Raw genomic sequence first — 19,092 nt, forward strand, 5'->3', positions numbered from 1 at the left:
GTAAATTGAATGTGATTGTACTAGGCCGTATAATTTTATATTAATACGATTAATACTTTTCACAAGTTGAATGTTACTGGTTTAGGCTTATAACTGCATGTCTATACAAGTTTTATGTGTTTGAAGACACCGGCTGTAGTTTAAATATTATTGATTAGATAGAATATATTACTACAGGTGATATAATAGCGTGAAAACAACAAGTTTTCCTCTTCGTGATTTTCTTGTAGGCTATAAGAATGGGCAAGACACCTACACTAGGGCTCCCAGTAAACATAGCTTCATTCTCGTTTTCATCTTGTATGTAACTGAATTATAATTGGTAAAAGTGGTCTCGGTGAGATGTATGCCATTGGTTATTTACTTTAAATACATTCATGTGCAGCTGTAGAGTTCAGCGAGGAGGAGAAGGGGGCAAAAGGAATTACGAAAGATGTTTTATCCGAAGTACACCAGTGGCATTTAGTGTCCTTGTTTACGGAAGTTAGAAGGGTGGTTGTAAACTGTTTTTGGTGAGTTTATTTAATACATAATAACTTATATTCTTAAGGACGCATAAAGTTTATAAGTGTATATTATGTATGATATATAGAAATAGGTTATGCCCTATTACAGAAGTAACTTGTGCAAAATAAAATCTAACATAAAAATACTTGAAAGAATACTAAATAACGCACTTTGTCCGTGATCGCGTTATCAGTACGTTGTCAGTATCACGTGCTTGTTATTTGAGCACAAAATATAATCGTTATGGTACAGAACGCTATTTTACTTTCCTGCGAGACAACTCCGTTTTAAGTATAAAGTTTACATATATTTATATATACATATATATAAACTTGATAGAAGCTGTCTTCGTCTTCGTTTTCACTTACGTGGATAAAAAGAAAGAAGAATTATCCAGAGATAGAACGAATAGCGAAGTGACACGAAGAATGCGGTAAGGTTGCAATAACAAAAAAACAAAAAACAAAAATCTCATAAAATCCGCACACAAACCAGGGTAATAATACCATAGACACAGTATGTTTTTTCCTCCTTCCCGTAGTGGTAGGTGTAACGTGTTGAAAAACTGTTGTCATTTTAGGGATATTTTATTTTACGAAACAGTTTTAATTTGCTAGAATTACATAGAAAATAGTGAGGAAGGAGTATTGTATATAATTACCCTAGTGAGGAAGGAGTATTGTATATAATTACCCTGTGTGGGGATAAAATAGCAAAATTTCAAATCTTGCAAATACTTCAATTAAGCACAAATAACACAGCTTATATAAATACGAAAAAATGTATATACAGACTGGTTCAATAGGCCTGGCTGGAATTTTGAAGTTACATTTTTTCAAGAGTTCTTTCGGCCCGTCATGGCCAGGTGGGTTAAGGCGTTCGACGTGTGATATGAGAGTCGCGGGTTCGACTCCCGGTCGCACCAAACATGCTCGCCCTTTCAGTCGTGGGGGCGTTATAATGTGACGGTCAATCCCACTGTTCGTTGGCAAAAGAGTAGCCCAAGAGTTGGCGGTGGGTGGTAATGATTAGCTGCATTCCCTCTAGTCTTACACTGCTAAATTAGGGACGGCTGGCGCAGATAGCCCTCGTGTAGCTTTCCGCGAAATTCAACACAAACAAACATTTGAGATGCATTTACAAGATATTGGATCAAGCTAAAACATCAGATGGTCTATTGAGTTTTCGTATTGGTTTTAACACAAACGTAAAACTTCATCATTTTGTAGTGAACCACAAAGCGAAGCCATTAACACCATTCACTGGATAGCTTGCGGCGACATTGTTCAGTGCTCTTCAGTTATATTTCTTTAACTTGTTTTTAGATATAGTTTCTTTGGTTTATCGTCTATCTTTTACAGTTTGTTTTCCAGTGATGTCAAGAAAACCCACTTGTAGAGAAAAATATTTATGTAAAAACGGATCGTTTGGGTTGAGACATTTTTTTACGTAGAGGAGCAAATAACGTTTTGAAGAGGTAACTGACCAGAAGCTGACCACATGTTTGAAAGGGGTTGTGTAATTGAGTGTCGGAATGTAGAGGGCATGCTTAGATGTTTGAATAATAATTTTATATTAATTATATTATATATTATTATTTATTATATTATTTTTAATATAAGTATAAAGGTGTTCCTTTGTATTGGTTTATTTTGGGCTTGAGTTGTTGTATAAGTAAGGCTTCTTTAATTTTGTGTTTGTTTATGTTTGTTTCTTTATTTAGTATTTGAGTGTTTTCTATGGTTATGTTGTGTTTATTTGACTTACAGTGTTCGAAAACGTGTTAAGGTGACTTTTTATGTTCTTTGAATCTGGTTTGCATTTTTCTACTTGTTTCTCCAACATAGAAGTCGTGGTAGTTATCACATTGTATTTTATAAATAATGTTGGTGTGGTGTTTGTCAGTGTAGTTTTTACATAGTATAGACCTCAGTTTTGTGCTTGGTTTTTGAATAAATTTGGTATTAACTGGAATGTCATATTTTGTTACCAGTTTTTGACAAATGTTGGTTATTTTTCTGCTGATGTCGGGAATATATGATATGCAGCAATATATGGTTTTGTGATTTTTTGATTCGTGAGATATATTTACTTTTGTTGGTTGATTTTGTTTTCTGTCTAAGTGTGTGCGTATAATGTTTTCAACGGTTTGTGGAGGAAACTTATTGATGTTGATGAAGTATTGTTTTATTTTGTCTAATTCGTTGTTAATTTTATCTGGTGAGCATAGTGTTATGACTGTGTTTATTTGGTTTCTTAGTATGTTGAGTTTTTGTTTCGTTTCATGTGCTGAGTCCCAAGGAATGTATAGCCCAATACGGGTGATTTTGCGGTGGATTTCTGTTTTAAATTGTGTATCGGTTCTTGTAATTTTGATGTTAAGAGATCATATTTGATTGCTTTCTTCCTGTTCACATGTGAAGTTGATGTTGAGGTGTATAGCGTTAATGTGATTGAAAAAATTCTGTGCTCTGTAGATGTGAATCCCGCAACCGTGTCATCTACATATTTGTACCAGTATAGTGGCGGATGTAATGATGTAATAATTACTTGTGTTTCAACTTGTGTCATAACAATATTGGCTAGAACTGGTGATACTGGGTTGCCCATGCTTAGGCTATTTCTTTGTGTATAGTTGTGGTTGTTGAACATGAAGTTTGTCTTCATCGTGATGAATTCATATATTTCCAACATCAGCAGAAAAATAGCCAACATTTGGCAAAAACTAGTAACAAAATATGACATTCCGGTTAATACCAAATTTATTCAAAAACCAGGCACAAAACTGAGGTCTATACTATGTAAAAACTACACTGACAAACACCACACCAACATTATTTATAAAATACAATGTGATAACTGCCACGACTTCTATATTGGAGAAACAAGTAGAAAAATGCAAACCAGATTCAAAGAACACAAAAAGTCACCTTCACACGTTTTCGAACACTGCAAGTCAAATAAATACAACATAACCATAGAAAACACTCAAACACTATATAAAGAAACAAACATAAACAAACGCAAAATTAAAGAAGCCTTACTTATACAACTCAAGCCCAAAATAAACCAGTACAAAGGAACACCTTTATACTTATATTAAAAATAATATAATAAATAATAATAATAAAATAAATAATATAAAATTATATATTCAAACATCTAAGCACGCCCTCTACATTCCGACAATCAGTTACGCAACCCCTTTCAAACGTGTGGTCAGCTTCCGGTCAGTTTCCTCTTCCTTTCTTTGTGAACCTGATGATGACCGAAGAAGGTCGAAACGTTGTTCGCTCCTCTACGTAAAAAAAAACAACAAACTTTCTCAATCCAAACGAGCCGTTTTTACATATATAGTCTGTTTTACAATATTAAACAATAACTGGTTTGCATTTTGTACAAAATTATGGAACATATCTCCTTTAGTACTGAAATGCTAAATCAACAGAATTAATGTGTCCACTCTCACGTGGTTGATGACTTGGTATATTTCTCATAAGGAAACATGTTTTGAAAACACCTCACATATTATATTGTTTTTGGATAATTTCATGACGTATTCTATTGCTATCTCACTTCGACCTTCATCACAGCTAGTTTCATTCAAGGCCAAGACGTTATTGTCAATAACTGTTTTTGATATTCAAAATATTTTCGTTGTAATTTGTCCGTGTTTTCTTTTTATCGGTTGTTGTATTATTATTATTACTTACAAATACACTCTTTAGCTGCTCTCTCTCCTACAAATGTGACTCGTAATTTAGCAGAAATTGATAATCAATCACATTTACAAATACAACGAGAGTATGCTAAGCTTTTTGAATATTTAGACTTTTTTACTTGTGCAAAATAAAGATTCCATTTTAAATTATAAAACAAAAAAATTGACTGTCGTTGAAGCAATTGCTAGAAATTTTGATCCATAGAGTTGAGGCAGCGAGTCCACCAAACTTAGATTAGGTTACGTCATCGTATTTTAGACCAAGGATATTTCTCACTGATAGGTTTGGTTTCTTTTGAATTTCGCGCAAAGCTACACGAGGGCTATCTGCGCCAGCCGCCCCTAATTTAGCAGTGTAAGACAAGAGGGAAGACAGACAGTCATTACCACCCACCGCCAACTCTTGCGCTACTTTTTAACCAACAAATAGTGGGATTGACTGTACATTATAACACCCCCTCGGCTGTAAGGGCGAGCATGTTTGGTGTAACGGGGATTCGAACTCGCGACCCTCGGATGACGAGTGGAGTGCCTTATCCACCTGGCTATGCCAGGCCTCTTACTACAAGAAAACTGACAAAACATATTTCTGCAATGTTTTTTTTTTTTTTCTGACTAACACGAGCTTATATAGTTTGGTACTTTAAATATGTTTGTAAATAGGTTCCATGGTTTGAAAATGATTTTATTTCAAATAACCAACTTCTAGCACACTTAATCAGATATTGTTTAATGTGAACTGCTGTTTAATTATTCACTTGGTTTTTGATGGCGTATTAAATTAACTTTTTAGGGGTAACAGAATAGTCATGAATTTACAAAGGGTTTAGTGTGTTAATGAATTATAAATGAACACTAGAGGCGGGGTGTGTGTTTTGTAGTTCACTTTCCAAACAACAACAACAAAAAATGATTTTGAACTCTTATTTTTTCTGCAGTTATTTATTATTTATTTTATTTCTTCTCATAAAATCGGTTGTGTTTTGAGAATTGGGTGATGTCCCAGATGCAGGAATAAGGGATTAATTAAAACTGGACCTAATTTTTGTAGCATATCAGTGTTAATTATGGTGTAGCGTTTTTACTATGTTATATACAGCTTGAACCGAAACAAATGCCAAATGTTTGAATTTAAAAATAAAAATCAACAACAAACAAATAAAAACTTCATACTTGGTTAATTTTCTGCGAGCTATTTTACGCAAATTATTAATCGAATACATAACTTACAGTTTTATCATGGCATAGTGTTTAGTACTGAAGAGGCCTCAACCCCAGTGATTGCGAACCTACGATGATAGAAACCGAGTGGGAGGCGGAAGAACACAGATATTTTATTGTCTATCTTTGAGTTTATCGTCGAACAAAACACATTGAAATAAACTATTAATAATGTATAGGAATTGGTTGTTGTTATTTTTATATGGCCTGTTGAACATCTGGAATGTCTTACTAAAAATGCTTCTTTTTTGTGCGTTTCGAACTTTAAAGTGAACAAAGTTTACAGGATTTAAGTGAATAAATAAATATACAGGTAATACAACTGATTATCGAGACAAGGTTTTCTGTACTAACGTGATTAGATGATATAAAATAAGGTATTTTTAAGGTAATAAACTGTAAACCTATAAGTTTTTTTTTTTTATAAATTTGTTGTATAGAAAATCACTACAAATAATACTTTATTTAAGAAACTTAAATGATCAAACGGAGATATATTTGACTTGTTCCAAAGATGATAATTAAACCAAACAGATTACGACAGAACTTGTCCATCTTCCTTTTTTTGTTTTGATGTTTTCTGGGAAAACCCAAATATGTGGAAGGTATTGTAATAGTAAAAACTCGAATATGTAGAAAGTATTGCAATAGTCAAATTTGTTTGTTTGTTTTTGAATTTCGCACAAAGCTATTCGACGGCTATCTGTGCTAGCCGTCCCTAATTTAGCAGTGTAAGACTAGAGGGAAGGCAGCTAGTCATCACCACCCACCGCCAACTCTTGGGCTACTCTTTTACCAACGAATAGTGGGATTGACCGTCACATTATAACGCCCCCACGACTGAAAGGGCGAGCATGTTTGGCGCGATGGGGATGCGAACCCACGACCCTCAGATTACGAGTCGCACGCCTTAACACGCTTGGCCATGCCGGGCCCGCAATAGTAAAAACCCAAATATGTGGAAGGTATTGTAATAGTATGAACCTGAATATATATTGTAATAGTAAAAGTCCGAATATGTAAATGATTGATTGTTTGTAATTAAGCACGAAGCTGAACAATGGGCTATCTATGCTTTGCCCATCACGGGTACGAAACCCGCTTTCTAGCGTGGTGGGCCTGCAGACCTGCCACTGTGACACTGGGGGGGGGGGAGGCATGGAGAACGTATTGTAATAGCAGAAATCCAAATTGTAGAAAGTGTTGTAATAGTAAAAACTCAGAAATGTGGAAGGCATTATTTTAATATTAGAAACCCGGATGTATTGAAAATGTAATAAGTATACAATCATAGTATATTAGGGTTCTTTCGCTTTATTAAGTCAAGATATTTAGCATTTCCAGTAAACATGAATTGATCTAATTTCAAAGAAGAGTATTGAAGCCGAAATCAAATATTTTAACAATAGATTTGTTGTTTGAGATTTGCCTAGTCTTTAATGACGCTTTGCAGTGGTTAATATATGCTTGTGTGTAACTGTGGCCTTTCAAACTAGCCAGGAGATGAGAGTAATATGGTGATTAATGTGTCGGAATGTGAATTTGGAGGTTATGGTTTGCATTCCTTTGATGTAAATAAATAAAAAGACTTGAACAGTTATGGCCCATATGTGCATTATTGAGTGATGATTAAATACAACTATTTGATTTGGGAAGTCTAATAGTTGACAGAGGGTGGTTTTGTATAATTTCCTCCCATCTTATTTACAAGCTAAAATAAGGATGGATAGTCCAAATAGCCAACCCAATAGCCAGTAGTATGTGTAATAGTTTATAATTCCTAGTGGTCAATAGAATGTCTTATGTGATTTAAGATATGGATGGATAGTCCAAATAGCCAACCTATTAGCCAGAGTAATATGTGTGACAGCTGATGTTTTTATTCCCATGCAAGAAATTAGTTGCAGAGAATAATTGGTATGTTACTATACTCATTACAGTATTAAAAGTAAAAATTGTTAAAAACACAGATTTTAAGTTATTTACAGAAAACTACAAATGAAAGTTTTTGGAAAACACTGATTTTAAGATACCAAAATATAATTAGAAAACAATTAAAAACAAACACTGATTAAACAAAGTGAACAAAAACCTTTGTTACATTGAAGTGATTTTCATGCCGTTTTACATTACTGTCACATCTGGTCATGCTCTATTGGATAATAGCCCTGCAGCATCGTTTCCATTAAAAAAGGTTGTATCGTATGGCCATCATGTCCAAAGTAAATATTGTTTCCTATTTGCATTCCATAAACCATCTAGTGTGCAATTACAACAAAAATCTGAGAATCCAATTCCTGAAAAATGAGTTGGAATGAATACAAATGCTTGGGTACTGGATGAGGCAACTTGACCGGAAAACTTCCATATGGTACAGCAAGAATACATGTTTCAAGCTGCAATTGCTATTAAAAGTAGAGCTTATGACAGTACATAATGATGAACCAATATTGGAATACTGTCAATCAAATGATTATTTTTGTGAGAAAAAATGTTTTTAATGTTAAATTGGCAAAAGAGATCTTATGTAGACTAACAGAAGCATAAAAAATACATTTTGTCAAACATTTGTTGGTACGTACTCTGCATTTACTTCTCCTGTTTTATAAACATATTTTTTAAAAATATGTATGCATCAAATTTACTGTATATTTGTTTACAGATTTGTAGTAACATACAGGTTGCACAAACATGAACAGAAATGCTATAAAAAGTGCAATTAATACTTCATGGGATATACTGTATACTTTATATAGGAAATTAGCAATTTCCTCTGTTTAGATTGAGTATTGTAACAGTTTTTATATTTTAATATCCTTTATAATAACAAGTTGGTAAGTTGAAAGTTAAAAACAATGTTTTATTTTTATATTCTCCATCTAAGGTGTTGTAAGAAATTAAACCATCAAGCTATACTACTTGATCTTTGGTGGTAGATACAGGTATAATACTACATACAATGGTAATCAGTTTAGAGGAGCTATGTAAGGGACTTCCTACACAGCTTGATCAACTTTCTCAACCAAACCCCAGAGATAACAATGTGCCTCATGCTCCAGTACGAAATGCTCCTCTGACACCTTATGAGAAAAAGGTATTGTTTTCAAAACACTGTTCAGTATTAATACTTCTATGTGAACATTTCTATGCAATAATAGTAAGAGCAGTTTCTTGTAAGGACAATTTATTTTTTCAGTAAATCTTTTAGCAATCTACCTGTGTAATCACTGAACCTTGTATAACTGAGAAGAATCTACCTGTGTAATCACTTGGCCTTGTATAACTCAGAAGAATCTGCCTGTGTAATTACTTGACTGCTGTGTTATGGTTCTTTCATTTGGGTTATCCCCTTATCTCAAACTCAGTAAACATTTATTGTAACACATCTTTCACCTGTATTACTGTCTTATCAGTTGTGTTACCTAGTTATCCCTAACTCAATAAACTTCTTGTTGTAACACACTTTCCATCTTTGTTAGTGTTCTATCATTTGAGTTATTCCATTATCTCAAACTTGGTATATTGTTTGTGAGATCACAATAAAAGAAATAATATGAAACACTAATTTCAATAAGTTGATTATTTTTGTGTGATTAACTGATTGAATTGTAATTTTCTTGATCTACAGTTTTAATTGATATTAGCTGATGTAATTGTTTCTTATGTGTAGTTAACTGTATTGATTAATTGAATTAACCATTCTACCCCAGTGTTCATTATTTTGCAATTAAATATGTGCAAGAGTAGTTATTGGTATTAGAATAAATTATTGTTAAAAAAAGAATCAGATATTAAATAACTGTCAGGTAAAGGTGAAACTAGTTTTACAAAGAATGAAAATTTTAAGATCCTAAAATTAATATGTTCTTCTTCTACAGCTGGCTATAAAAAATGCTTTGAGGTATTTTCCTTCAGATATGCACAGAATATTAATAAAAGAATTTATTGATGAGTTGAATCACTATGGACATATTTATATGTATCGTTTTCGGCCAGATATTGAGATGAGGTAAGTTGTTTTAATCAAAGTTTTTTAAGGTCTTTAAGAGAAACTGAAAGGGCTATAATAAAGTTATTTTTAATATTTTACGGTAATAGATATGAATGTCTTGTGCTTTATGATTTCACAAGTAGGATGTTCTATCAGAATTTTTTCTAATGATTTTAGATCAATATTGTATTTTGCACATCATTCAGCCATATTTTCACACCTGCGAAATTTCACACATTGTTGACCTCTTTTCACAATCCCATCTTGGAGTATGAAAAAAATCAATTGTTTTCATAATCTTTCAAAATATGTTGTGCTTTTTCTCAAACCTGTAAGCCATTACAGTATTCTGTTCTTACTCATTGTATTTTTTACCTAAGCAGGTTTACCTGCTATTCTGTCATTTCAAAAAGTGTTTTAGGTTTATCCCAGATATAATATGATAACATATTCATGAGTTATATTCTAAAGAAATTGTAAAAATGTTCAAATGTGTGGTTTGTTTCCAACTGTTGTAAACTTTGTATTGGAATCTTTTACTTGCCTCTTCAGCGTTCCAGGTGGTCAGTATCTCAAGAGAACACAGGTTACTGCTCAAACATCTTTAATTTCTCTATATTACCACAAACAGATTAGAAACTTTTCAATTTAATCATATTTATTCAGTGGCCCTAGCTGTTTTCAAAGTTTATTAGCAACTGTATTTTTGGATGACCATAAAAACTGAAATGACAGAAATGAGTATAATTGCTATTTGTTTGTACTTTGTAACACTACTGATGTAAATTGTATGTATTAGTCTAATAAAATATATGTTTACTTTTCACTTTTTTTAGCTCCAATATAATAAATTTGCACTGAAATTGCATTAAAAAAACCCACTAGATGTTTTCAAAAGGTGGAGTAATTATTTTGAAAGTATAAAAAATCACAGTTGTGATAAATTATAAAATTTAAGTTGTCAAATATTAACAAGCAACTAAAATACTAAGCCTTCATCAGTTTTTATGCTATTTTTTGACAGAGGAATAAAATGCTAATCATGAAACAAATAAGAAATAACTCTTGCTATCTAGTATATAGAAAGAATATCTATATTGGACTTAACAGTGAAATTCAAATCAGTATGTATGACCTCCCCAGTGAAATAATTGAAATAGATGTGTTTTAAAGGCTTCTGTATTCATTGTATGTTATAGTTTAAGATGAGTTGATAAATATTTTATCTTTATCTAGTATAATAGCATGTTAACATAAGAATTGAAGATGGTTTTACAGCTTCACACTAGGTTGTTGTTAATGAAACAGTCCAATGCCTAAAGATACAAAAAACACATACTGTGATGATATTATGACACTTCCTAAGTTTAGGTTGAGGTTCTAATAACAGTGGTAGTTTTAGGATGCTTCCCAAGTTTAGGTTGAGGTTCTACTGACATAATGGTGATTTTAGAACACTTCCTAAGTTTAGGTTTAGGTTCTACTGACAGTGGTAGTTTTAGGATTCTTTTTAAGTTTAGGTTGAGGCTTTAATGGCATATGTTATGTATGTGACATTATTAGCCAAAAAGCACTTAGTATTTTGTATGTGCGAGGCTATTCTAAATAAAGTACAGGAAACTGCGGCACGTCTGAGTTTTGTTGTTACTCGATAACAAGTGTTTTAAGAGAACCCAAAGACATAACATGGTTGTAAGAAGTGGAAGTTTTATTTAAATTGTGCCTTAGAAGCGACACACAGTCAAGATAAATACAAACTTTACGTTCACAAACTGTAAATTGACATAATCGTACGAGATACGATTCTCGCGGAAACACACGTGTTCTACCCAGAAAAATGGCGGAGGCAAGTTTCAAGCCACCTGTTTTTAATGACAAGACGAATGCTAGTGCAGCATGGAAGAATCTCAAACAAGATTTTCGGATTTTCTTCATAGCATCAGGGTTATCAGAGGCAACAGAAGAACGTAAAGTGTCTATATTGTTGTACACACTCGGGTCGAAATACACGACAGTTTTCGACAATTTTGGACTGACAGAAGCTCAACAGAAGAACTATAAACATGTAATCAGAGAATTCGACAACTATTTTCAGCCAACCAAGGTAACAAAGTTGTACATGAAAAAGTTTGAGGACCAAAAGCAGCAACCAGGTGAGACTGTGTCCCAGTATATCAGTGCACTTAGAGAGATAGCACAGAACTGTGAGTATGGTGATACTCTCGAACAACAGTTGTGTAAACAAATCAGAGTAGGCGTCAGTGATCGAGCATTAAGAGATAGACTGTGGTCAGATGATCTGACACTGAAACAGATTATAGAGAAATGTCATCACCATGAACAGAAACTAGAATCACTGAAGGAAATCGAAGGATCCACAAGTACCGTAACAGATGTAAACTATGTACGTCGAGGTCAAAGCAGAGGTCGTAGTCACCACAGAAGTCAAGGTTCCAGAAACCAGCAAAGACGAGGCACACAGGTCTACAGAGGAGCCACGACACGGAGACCGCCACAGAGGAACTGTACTCGGTGTGGAAAACTACCACATCACAGTCAACAAAGATGCCCAGCATTAGAGAAAACTTGTAATTATTGTAAATTAAGAGGTCACTTTGCTGTCATGTGTAGAAATAAGAATAGAAATGTACATTTTGTAAACACATGTGATGATTATTTTCAAGATGTCAATGATTATAATGATTGTTATGAAATGTGTAATGTAGAGGAAAGTATGAATTCTTTGAATATTTACTCCATTGGTGTAAACAAACCTACTGAGTATTGGTCTGTCATATTAAGTACCCCATATGAACAGGGTAAAGGTGCAGTGCGTATGAAAATAGACACACAGGCAGAGTGTAATATATTGAGTAAACAGTCATTTGATCGCATGGCACCTCATGGTTCATTATCTTTGTCTAAGTCACAGGTAACCATAAAAGCATTTGGTAATCATAAGATCACACCTGTTGGAAAAACTATATTTACTGTTATTCACAAAAGCAAAATGTATGATATTGATTGTGAAGTTGTTGATGGTGATGTACCTAATCTTCTTGGAGGTGAATCTAGTACTAAGTTGGGGTTAATACAAAAAGTAAATGCAATTAGTACTTATGTACAAGGTAAATACTCACATGATCGGAGTTCACAACATAGGCTACCTCCAGGTCCCGAGATTCCCACTGTTCAAAGCCCCCTTCATGAATCAACACAAGTACGCCCCCCTTCATGAATACCCCTTCGATTGATAAATCAAATAAGTGTACTAAAACCCAGACTCAGTCAGACTCCGAGTTCCTAGCCCGGTTCCTAATATAAACAAAGTGCCACAGAGTATTCGTGAAATTTTGCTTCAGTATAAAGACAGATTTCCCACAGACAGAGTAGGCAAAATACCGGGAAAATGTACATTGTCTATTAACCCAGATTACAAAGATGGCCCTGTGTCACAGGCTGCTAGGCCGATTCCTGTAGCGATGAGAGACAGAACCAAAGTACAGTTAGACCTTTTAGAGTCACAAGGGATCATTTCGAAAGTACCAGTTGGTATACCGACACCGTGGTGTAGTCAACTACATGTTGTACACAAGAAAGATGGAAACTCAGTGAGAATTTGCATTGATCCTAAGTTTCTTAATAAAGCACTACTGAGAGAATACCACCCTATCAATACACTAGAGGATGTACTTACCCGTATTAATGGAAGCATGTATTTTACTGTCCTAGATGCGAACATTGGATACTATCAGCTACAGCTCGATGAGAATAGTCAGTTACTCACAGCTTTTAACACTCCGTGGGGTCGTTATATGTACTTACGTTTGCCGATGGGAATTAAGTTGAGTCCTGAATTGTACCAAAGAGCGATGGAAGAAATATTTCAGGAGCATGATCATGTGAATAACATTTTTGACGATATGCTACTCGATACTGTTACACTACCTGAACATTGTAAAGTGCTACGCAACACGTTGGAAACTGCTAGACAAAATGATGTGACATTTCGACTATCAAAATGTTTGTTTGGCCAGCCAGAGGTAGACTACACAGGTCATGTGATCACAGGCAACGGCATCAAAGTTTCTGATGAAAAAGTGTGTGCAATACAGGAAATGCATACTCCAACCAATTGCGACGAAGTAAGAACACTGCTTGGAATGGCTACGTACCTGTCCAAATACATACCTAATTATTCTGATTTAACTGAACCTCTACGAGAAGTAGTCAAGAAGAAGACAGAAGAAATGCATGGATTCTATTTTGATGTACCACAGCAGGAGGCATTTTCAAAGCTCAAGACTGCTCTCAGCCAAGCTCCAGTTCTGAGATATTATGCACTTAATGAACCGTTGACATTGTCATGTGACGCATCACAAGGTGGACTAGGTGTTGTGATATTACAAAACAATCAACCAGTTGTCTATGCATCTAAAACACTAACACAAACAGAAAGAGCGTATGCACAAATAGAGAAAGAACTATTAGCAGGTGTATTTGGTTGCAGAAAATTTCATCACTTGTTATATGGCCGAAATGATATCACAGTGGAGACAGATCATTTGCCATTGGTCCGTATTCAAGACAAACCATTGGGACAAGTTCCGTTACGACTACAGAAAATGCTTTTAAAACTACAGCCGTACAACATCAGGTTAGTTGGAAAACCAGGTAAAGACATACCTATCGCAGATGCATTGAGCAGATTTCCAGTGAAAGATGAATATCCTGGCCTGGTAGATGATATGCGAGATTGTCAAGTTTTCGCAACTGAAGTCGCAAGTTTGTCTACATTCACCTAAGAAAAGCAACAAGAGCTAAAGATTGCGACAGAAAATGATACAGAATATCGAATTCTCAAAGAACAGATTGTGAAAGGATGGCCCAAAAATCGAGACGAGGTACCACCAGAAGCAAGGCCATATTGGGATTTCCAAGAAGAGCTGACAGTATATGATGGTATATTATTCAAAGGAGAGAGAGTCATGATACCAAGGTCAATGAGACATAACATACTGAAACTCGTACATCAAAGCCATCAAGGAGTTGTGAGATCAAAACAGCTTGCACAAGACATTTTATTTTGGAAAGGAATGAACAAACAAATCGAAGACACTGTCTCAAAATGTACCACATGTCAAACAATGAGAAATGCACAACAAAAAGAACCAATGATCAGCACACCTACACCAACGTTGCCATGGCAATATGTTTCAACAGACTTATTTGAAAACCAAGGAACACATTATCTAGTAGTAGTTGATCATTACAGTGGATATTTGGAGATCAATGAATATGAAAAAGAGATCACATCCGAACAAACAGTTCAGAAGTTGAGAAACTTTTCGCTACGCATGGCATACCTCAGATTGTGTATTCGGACAATGGTCCACAGTATGATGCTAAAGAGTTTAAAGATTTCAGTCAGATCTGGGGATTTAAACACCAAACATTCAGTGCCCGATATCCACAAGCAAATGGACTGGCGGAACGTGCAGTTCAGACAGCGAAAAGACTTGTTATAAAATCTCTGAGAGAAAAATCAGACCTGCATTTAGTATTGTTAGACTACCGAAATACACCAAAAGATGCAAACATTGGATCACCAGTGCAAAGGTGCATGAGTCGTAGAACCAGAACGAGGTTACCGACAAATGAGAAGTTGTTTATTCCACAAGTGATAAAGTGACGTCAGAAATCGACATTCAGAAACAGAAAAGTAAATCAAGATATGATCAGAATTAAAACCACTGGATCTTGAAAATGTGTAAGATACAGACATGAAAACAAGTGGATGCCAGCTCAGTTATTAGGGCAAGCTGAGAAACCCCGAAGCTACATATTACAAACACCAGCAGGCAGGATGATTTGTAGAAATCATAGACATTTATTGCAAACAAATGAAGATGATGTCTATCACAGTGCTCGACAGAGATATCTTAGAAGAAAATCACAAGATGATTTGATTGCAGAAGAGTCTGTCCCAGAAAATGTGCCAAATATCCCTAAAACACCCCCAAGACAAAATATGTCTCAATCAGGGTCACCCAGAGCTAGCCATATATGTAAATCTCCACAATTGAAACAAAGTATTACACATGCTAAAAATAAAAATCAAATGCAAAATATTGCTCCTGCTCAAAAGAGTGAAATTGTAACAAGAACAGGTAGAATTTCTAAAGCTCCTACAAAACTAAGAGATTTTGTTATGTGAATTGTTAAAATGAGCAAGAATGTTACAAGAAAAATGTAATACTTAATGATTGAGAATAAGAGTTGTAAAACAAAGAATATTTTTGTATTTGTAAGAGTTAAAATACTCTTGTATTTGTGTAGTAATTTGGTAGAATTTTTTTACTTCATTTTATATATTATTATGTTGTTATATCTGATTGATATAATGTGTTATGTAGTTAGTAAAAAAAAAAAAGGTCCAGTTTTTAATGTTAAAGAAAAATTTAATTTTCTGTGTATTTACACTTATCATATTAAAAGAAAAATACATTTATCATATTACCAAAATAGACATTAATAACAACATAGTTTATTATGTCTTTTGATGTTATAACTATAAGATATGTAAATCCAAATTTATGTAACAATAGTTAATTGTCTTAATTGTTAAAAAAAAAGAAGGAGATGTTATGTATGTGACATTATTAGCCAATCAGCACTTAGTATTTTGTATGTGCGAGGCTATTCTAAATAAAGTACAGGAAGCTGCGGCACGTCTGAGTTTTGTTGTTACTCGATAACAAATGTTTTATGAGAACCCAAAGACATAACAGCATAGTGGTGATTTTAGAACACTTCTAAAGTTTAGGGTGAGGTTGTAATAACATGGTGATAATTTTAGGGTACTTCCTATGTTTAGGATGAGGTTATAATGACATAGTGGTGATTTTAGGACAACTCTTGAGTTTAGGATGAGGTTATGATGTTAATCTCTTGGTTTCAGGGCATATCCTATTGATAAGTACCCTGGGAAATGTCAACAAGCCCAAGCAATCATGTTGATGATAATGAACAATCTAGACCCAAGAGTAGCTCAGTTCCCTCATGAATTAGTTACCTATGGAGGAAATGGCCAGGTCTTTTCAAACTGGGCACAGGTAAGCTTCATCCCCTGATATCTAATCCAAATGTTTTCAGAATTTGTGGGAATAGTATATGTAGTTAGTCTTTGTATCTCAGAGTGGCTGGTATGGGTATTAACACTTATTGTTAAGGATGAACAACGTTTTGACCTTCCTAGGTCATATTTAGGTTAAGAAAGAGAGAGTTTGAAAGTGACCATTGCCGGATACATATCTTAGAAACAAGAGTATAAACGGGTATGGGATTGTACTCTCATCCCTAAGACATGTCTAGCAATAGTCACTTTCAAACTATCTCTTTCTTAACCTGAAGATAACCTAGGAAGGTTGAAATGTTGTTCTCCCCTTATCAATAAGTGTTAATACCCATACCAACTGTTCTGAGATACATTTTTATTTCAAGTGGGTTTCTCATCATCAAGTAGTTAGTCTTTGTTAGATTATTCTGGTATGTTTTTACATCAAGTTTTTCTCAAGATATACTAACACGTTTTTAGAACTAGTTTTTTTCTCAGTATGTGTCATAACGTTTGATGCAGAAAGACATATTAAGTAAGAACAAATATGGCATATGAACACGTTTTGTGTAAGAATATAGGTCATATACATGATTAGATATATCAAAAACATTATGTTATACATTAATTATATTTATCAATTCCCAATAGATTTAATTACATGAATAGCTTATACTGAGGTCTCTGGTATAATTATTCCTACCCAAAGAAAACTTAATGCATTTTGAAATGATGTATTCAGTTGAGAAATATATAAATCTGTGTGTGTTATGTACCATTTCATTGCTTGGGACAAGAAAGAAAAACGTCTCTATTGAAGATATCTCAAGTTCACATGACTGTTCTTTATTCTGTAGAACTCTCATGCTAAAAGCCATTATATAACTTAATACTTTGTTCATACAATACCCTTGAGTCTTCATGATTGTTTCTCAGTTTATGATGTTCTCATCCAAAAGAAATATGTCTATTTTATAAATATTCATACAGTACTGTTCAAAGTTTATCACCTAATAGAGAAGTGTTTTCCTGGGGAAAAAAAATAGAATTATATATTAATATGCTGCTTTACAACCAAGTAAGAGAAGACATGAGAGAATGTTTAGAAAGATGTTATGTCTATCTGTCTGTTCCTTCCATTTAAAGATATTTAACTATAATGAAGATAAGTGGTATGTATCTAAAAACTATCACATTTGGTAATGAAACATTATAAGAGTGAAGGAGTGTCGAGTTTTCTAAGTTGTTATATTATATAATCCTCTCAGTGGTTTCTTACAGAATAAAAGCTGTAATTAGTGTATATGTATACATATATATTCAGTAATGTTTCCCTCTTAATTCCTTAATGGTAATAATTTTCCCTCTCATGTTTTGTTTACCAAAGTTATCAAACTGATTGTTTTGAATTACGAGTAAAGTAAATATGTTAAAACAGAAACTATAATTAATAATAAACGTTACATGATGAGGGGTACTAGTATAACTCATAACAAAGTTGTGAAATAAATGATTGGCTGGGGACCATATTTATTTTGTATGTAATTAAGAACAAATATTGCATGTCAAGGACTAGAATTGCTTTAAACTTGTATATTTTGATAACAAGCGGTGAAATGGTTGGGTTTCATATTTAAAGATGTATTGTGACTCTGAGCTTGTAGAAGAAATTTCTTAGTAATATTTTGTTTAAAATGTTATTTCACATTTACTAATGTTTTGTAATTTTTTTTTTCAGTTTATGTTAGTTATGCATTATCTTTCAATAATGACAGAAGATCAGACATTGGTCTTGTATTCTGGACATCCATTAGGACTTTTCCCATCAACCCCTAGTAGTCCACGGGTTGTCATCACTAATGGTATGGTCATACCAAATTATTCTTCACGTACCAACTATGACAGAATGTTTGCCTTGGGAGTTACATTGTGAGTATGTTTCTTTATTAATATGTCTATTATGACAGAAACTACCAGAGATCTAGACTTCTAGGAAATGAATATATTTTCATTTTAGTGAAACCAAGTAAATTTTAAAAAATTAGATGGATGTTAATGCATGTGTTTAGCATTCAAATGAACAGGATGTAGTCAGCTATATATTACAGTAATCACTGTATAAAGCAAGTTTAATATTATCACCATTCTACTAAAATCATATTTTGTACTGTTACCATAGGTAAGTTTCTTTAGATTACAACCAGTAAAGATTTTAAATTGTTTTACTCTCATTGCATTTCTATAAATTATAGTAGTTTTTGTTTAACTTTATGTTTTATCAGAAAGGTATTTTTCAGACAGTAAAAGTTGGCCATCCAGTTTCCAGTTTTTCGAGTCATGTACTTGTGATACCTGTACATATTTAGTTGACTTGAGAGTAAGTCTGTTAAATTAAGGTGAAATATAAGATGACTGCTGTGATTTATAATACATGTAGGGATGACAACTTGATGGTGATCTATTCTGCCATTAAATTAGAATTGTAGCACCACTGATGTTGGTGAGAAAGAACATGTGATGATTTGAGAGCAGAGT

At 33.8% G+C, this 19,092-nt stretch overlaps 1 protein-coding gene across 6 annotated transcripts in view; it reads left to right on the forward strand.

Moving 5' to 3' along the window:
• The first annotated feature begins 256 nt into the window (after window positions 1-256).
• The window catches only part of LOC143253497 (urocanate hydratase-like), a 46,876-nt gene continuing 28,040 nt past the window's right edge, over window positions 257-19,092 (forward strand). The window contains exons 1-5 of one of the 6 annotated variants that reach the window (XM_076507490.1): window positions 257-512; window positions 8,334-8,543; window positions 9,328-9,458; window positions 16,402-16,555; window positions 18,296-18,486. In XM_076507490.1, coding sequence (XP_076363605.1) covers window positions 8,409-8,543; window positions 9,328-9,458; window positions 16,402-16,555; window positions 18,296-18,486 — 611 coding nt within the window. In that variant the 5' untranslated portion in view covers window positions 257-512; window positions 8,334-8,408. Of the gene's footprint in view, window positions 513-846; window positions 941-8,333; window positions 8,544-9,327; window positions 9,459-15,310; window positions 15,611-16,401; window positions 16,556-18,295; window positions 18,487-19,092 lie in introns of those variants that run through there. The other 5 variants (XM_076507487.1, XM_076507488.1, XM_076507489.1 and 2 more) reach the window with 5 other exon arrangements.

The sequence above is a fragment of the Tachypleus tridentatus genome, chromosome 6 (assembly GCF_004210375.1).
Source record: "Tachypleus tridentatus isolate NWPU-2018 chromosome 6, ASM421037v1, whole genome shotgun sequence".
Taxonomy (NCBI): Eukaryota; Metazoa; Arthropoda; class Merostomata; order Xiphosura; family Limulidae; genus Tachypleus; species Tachypleus tridentatus.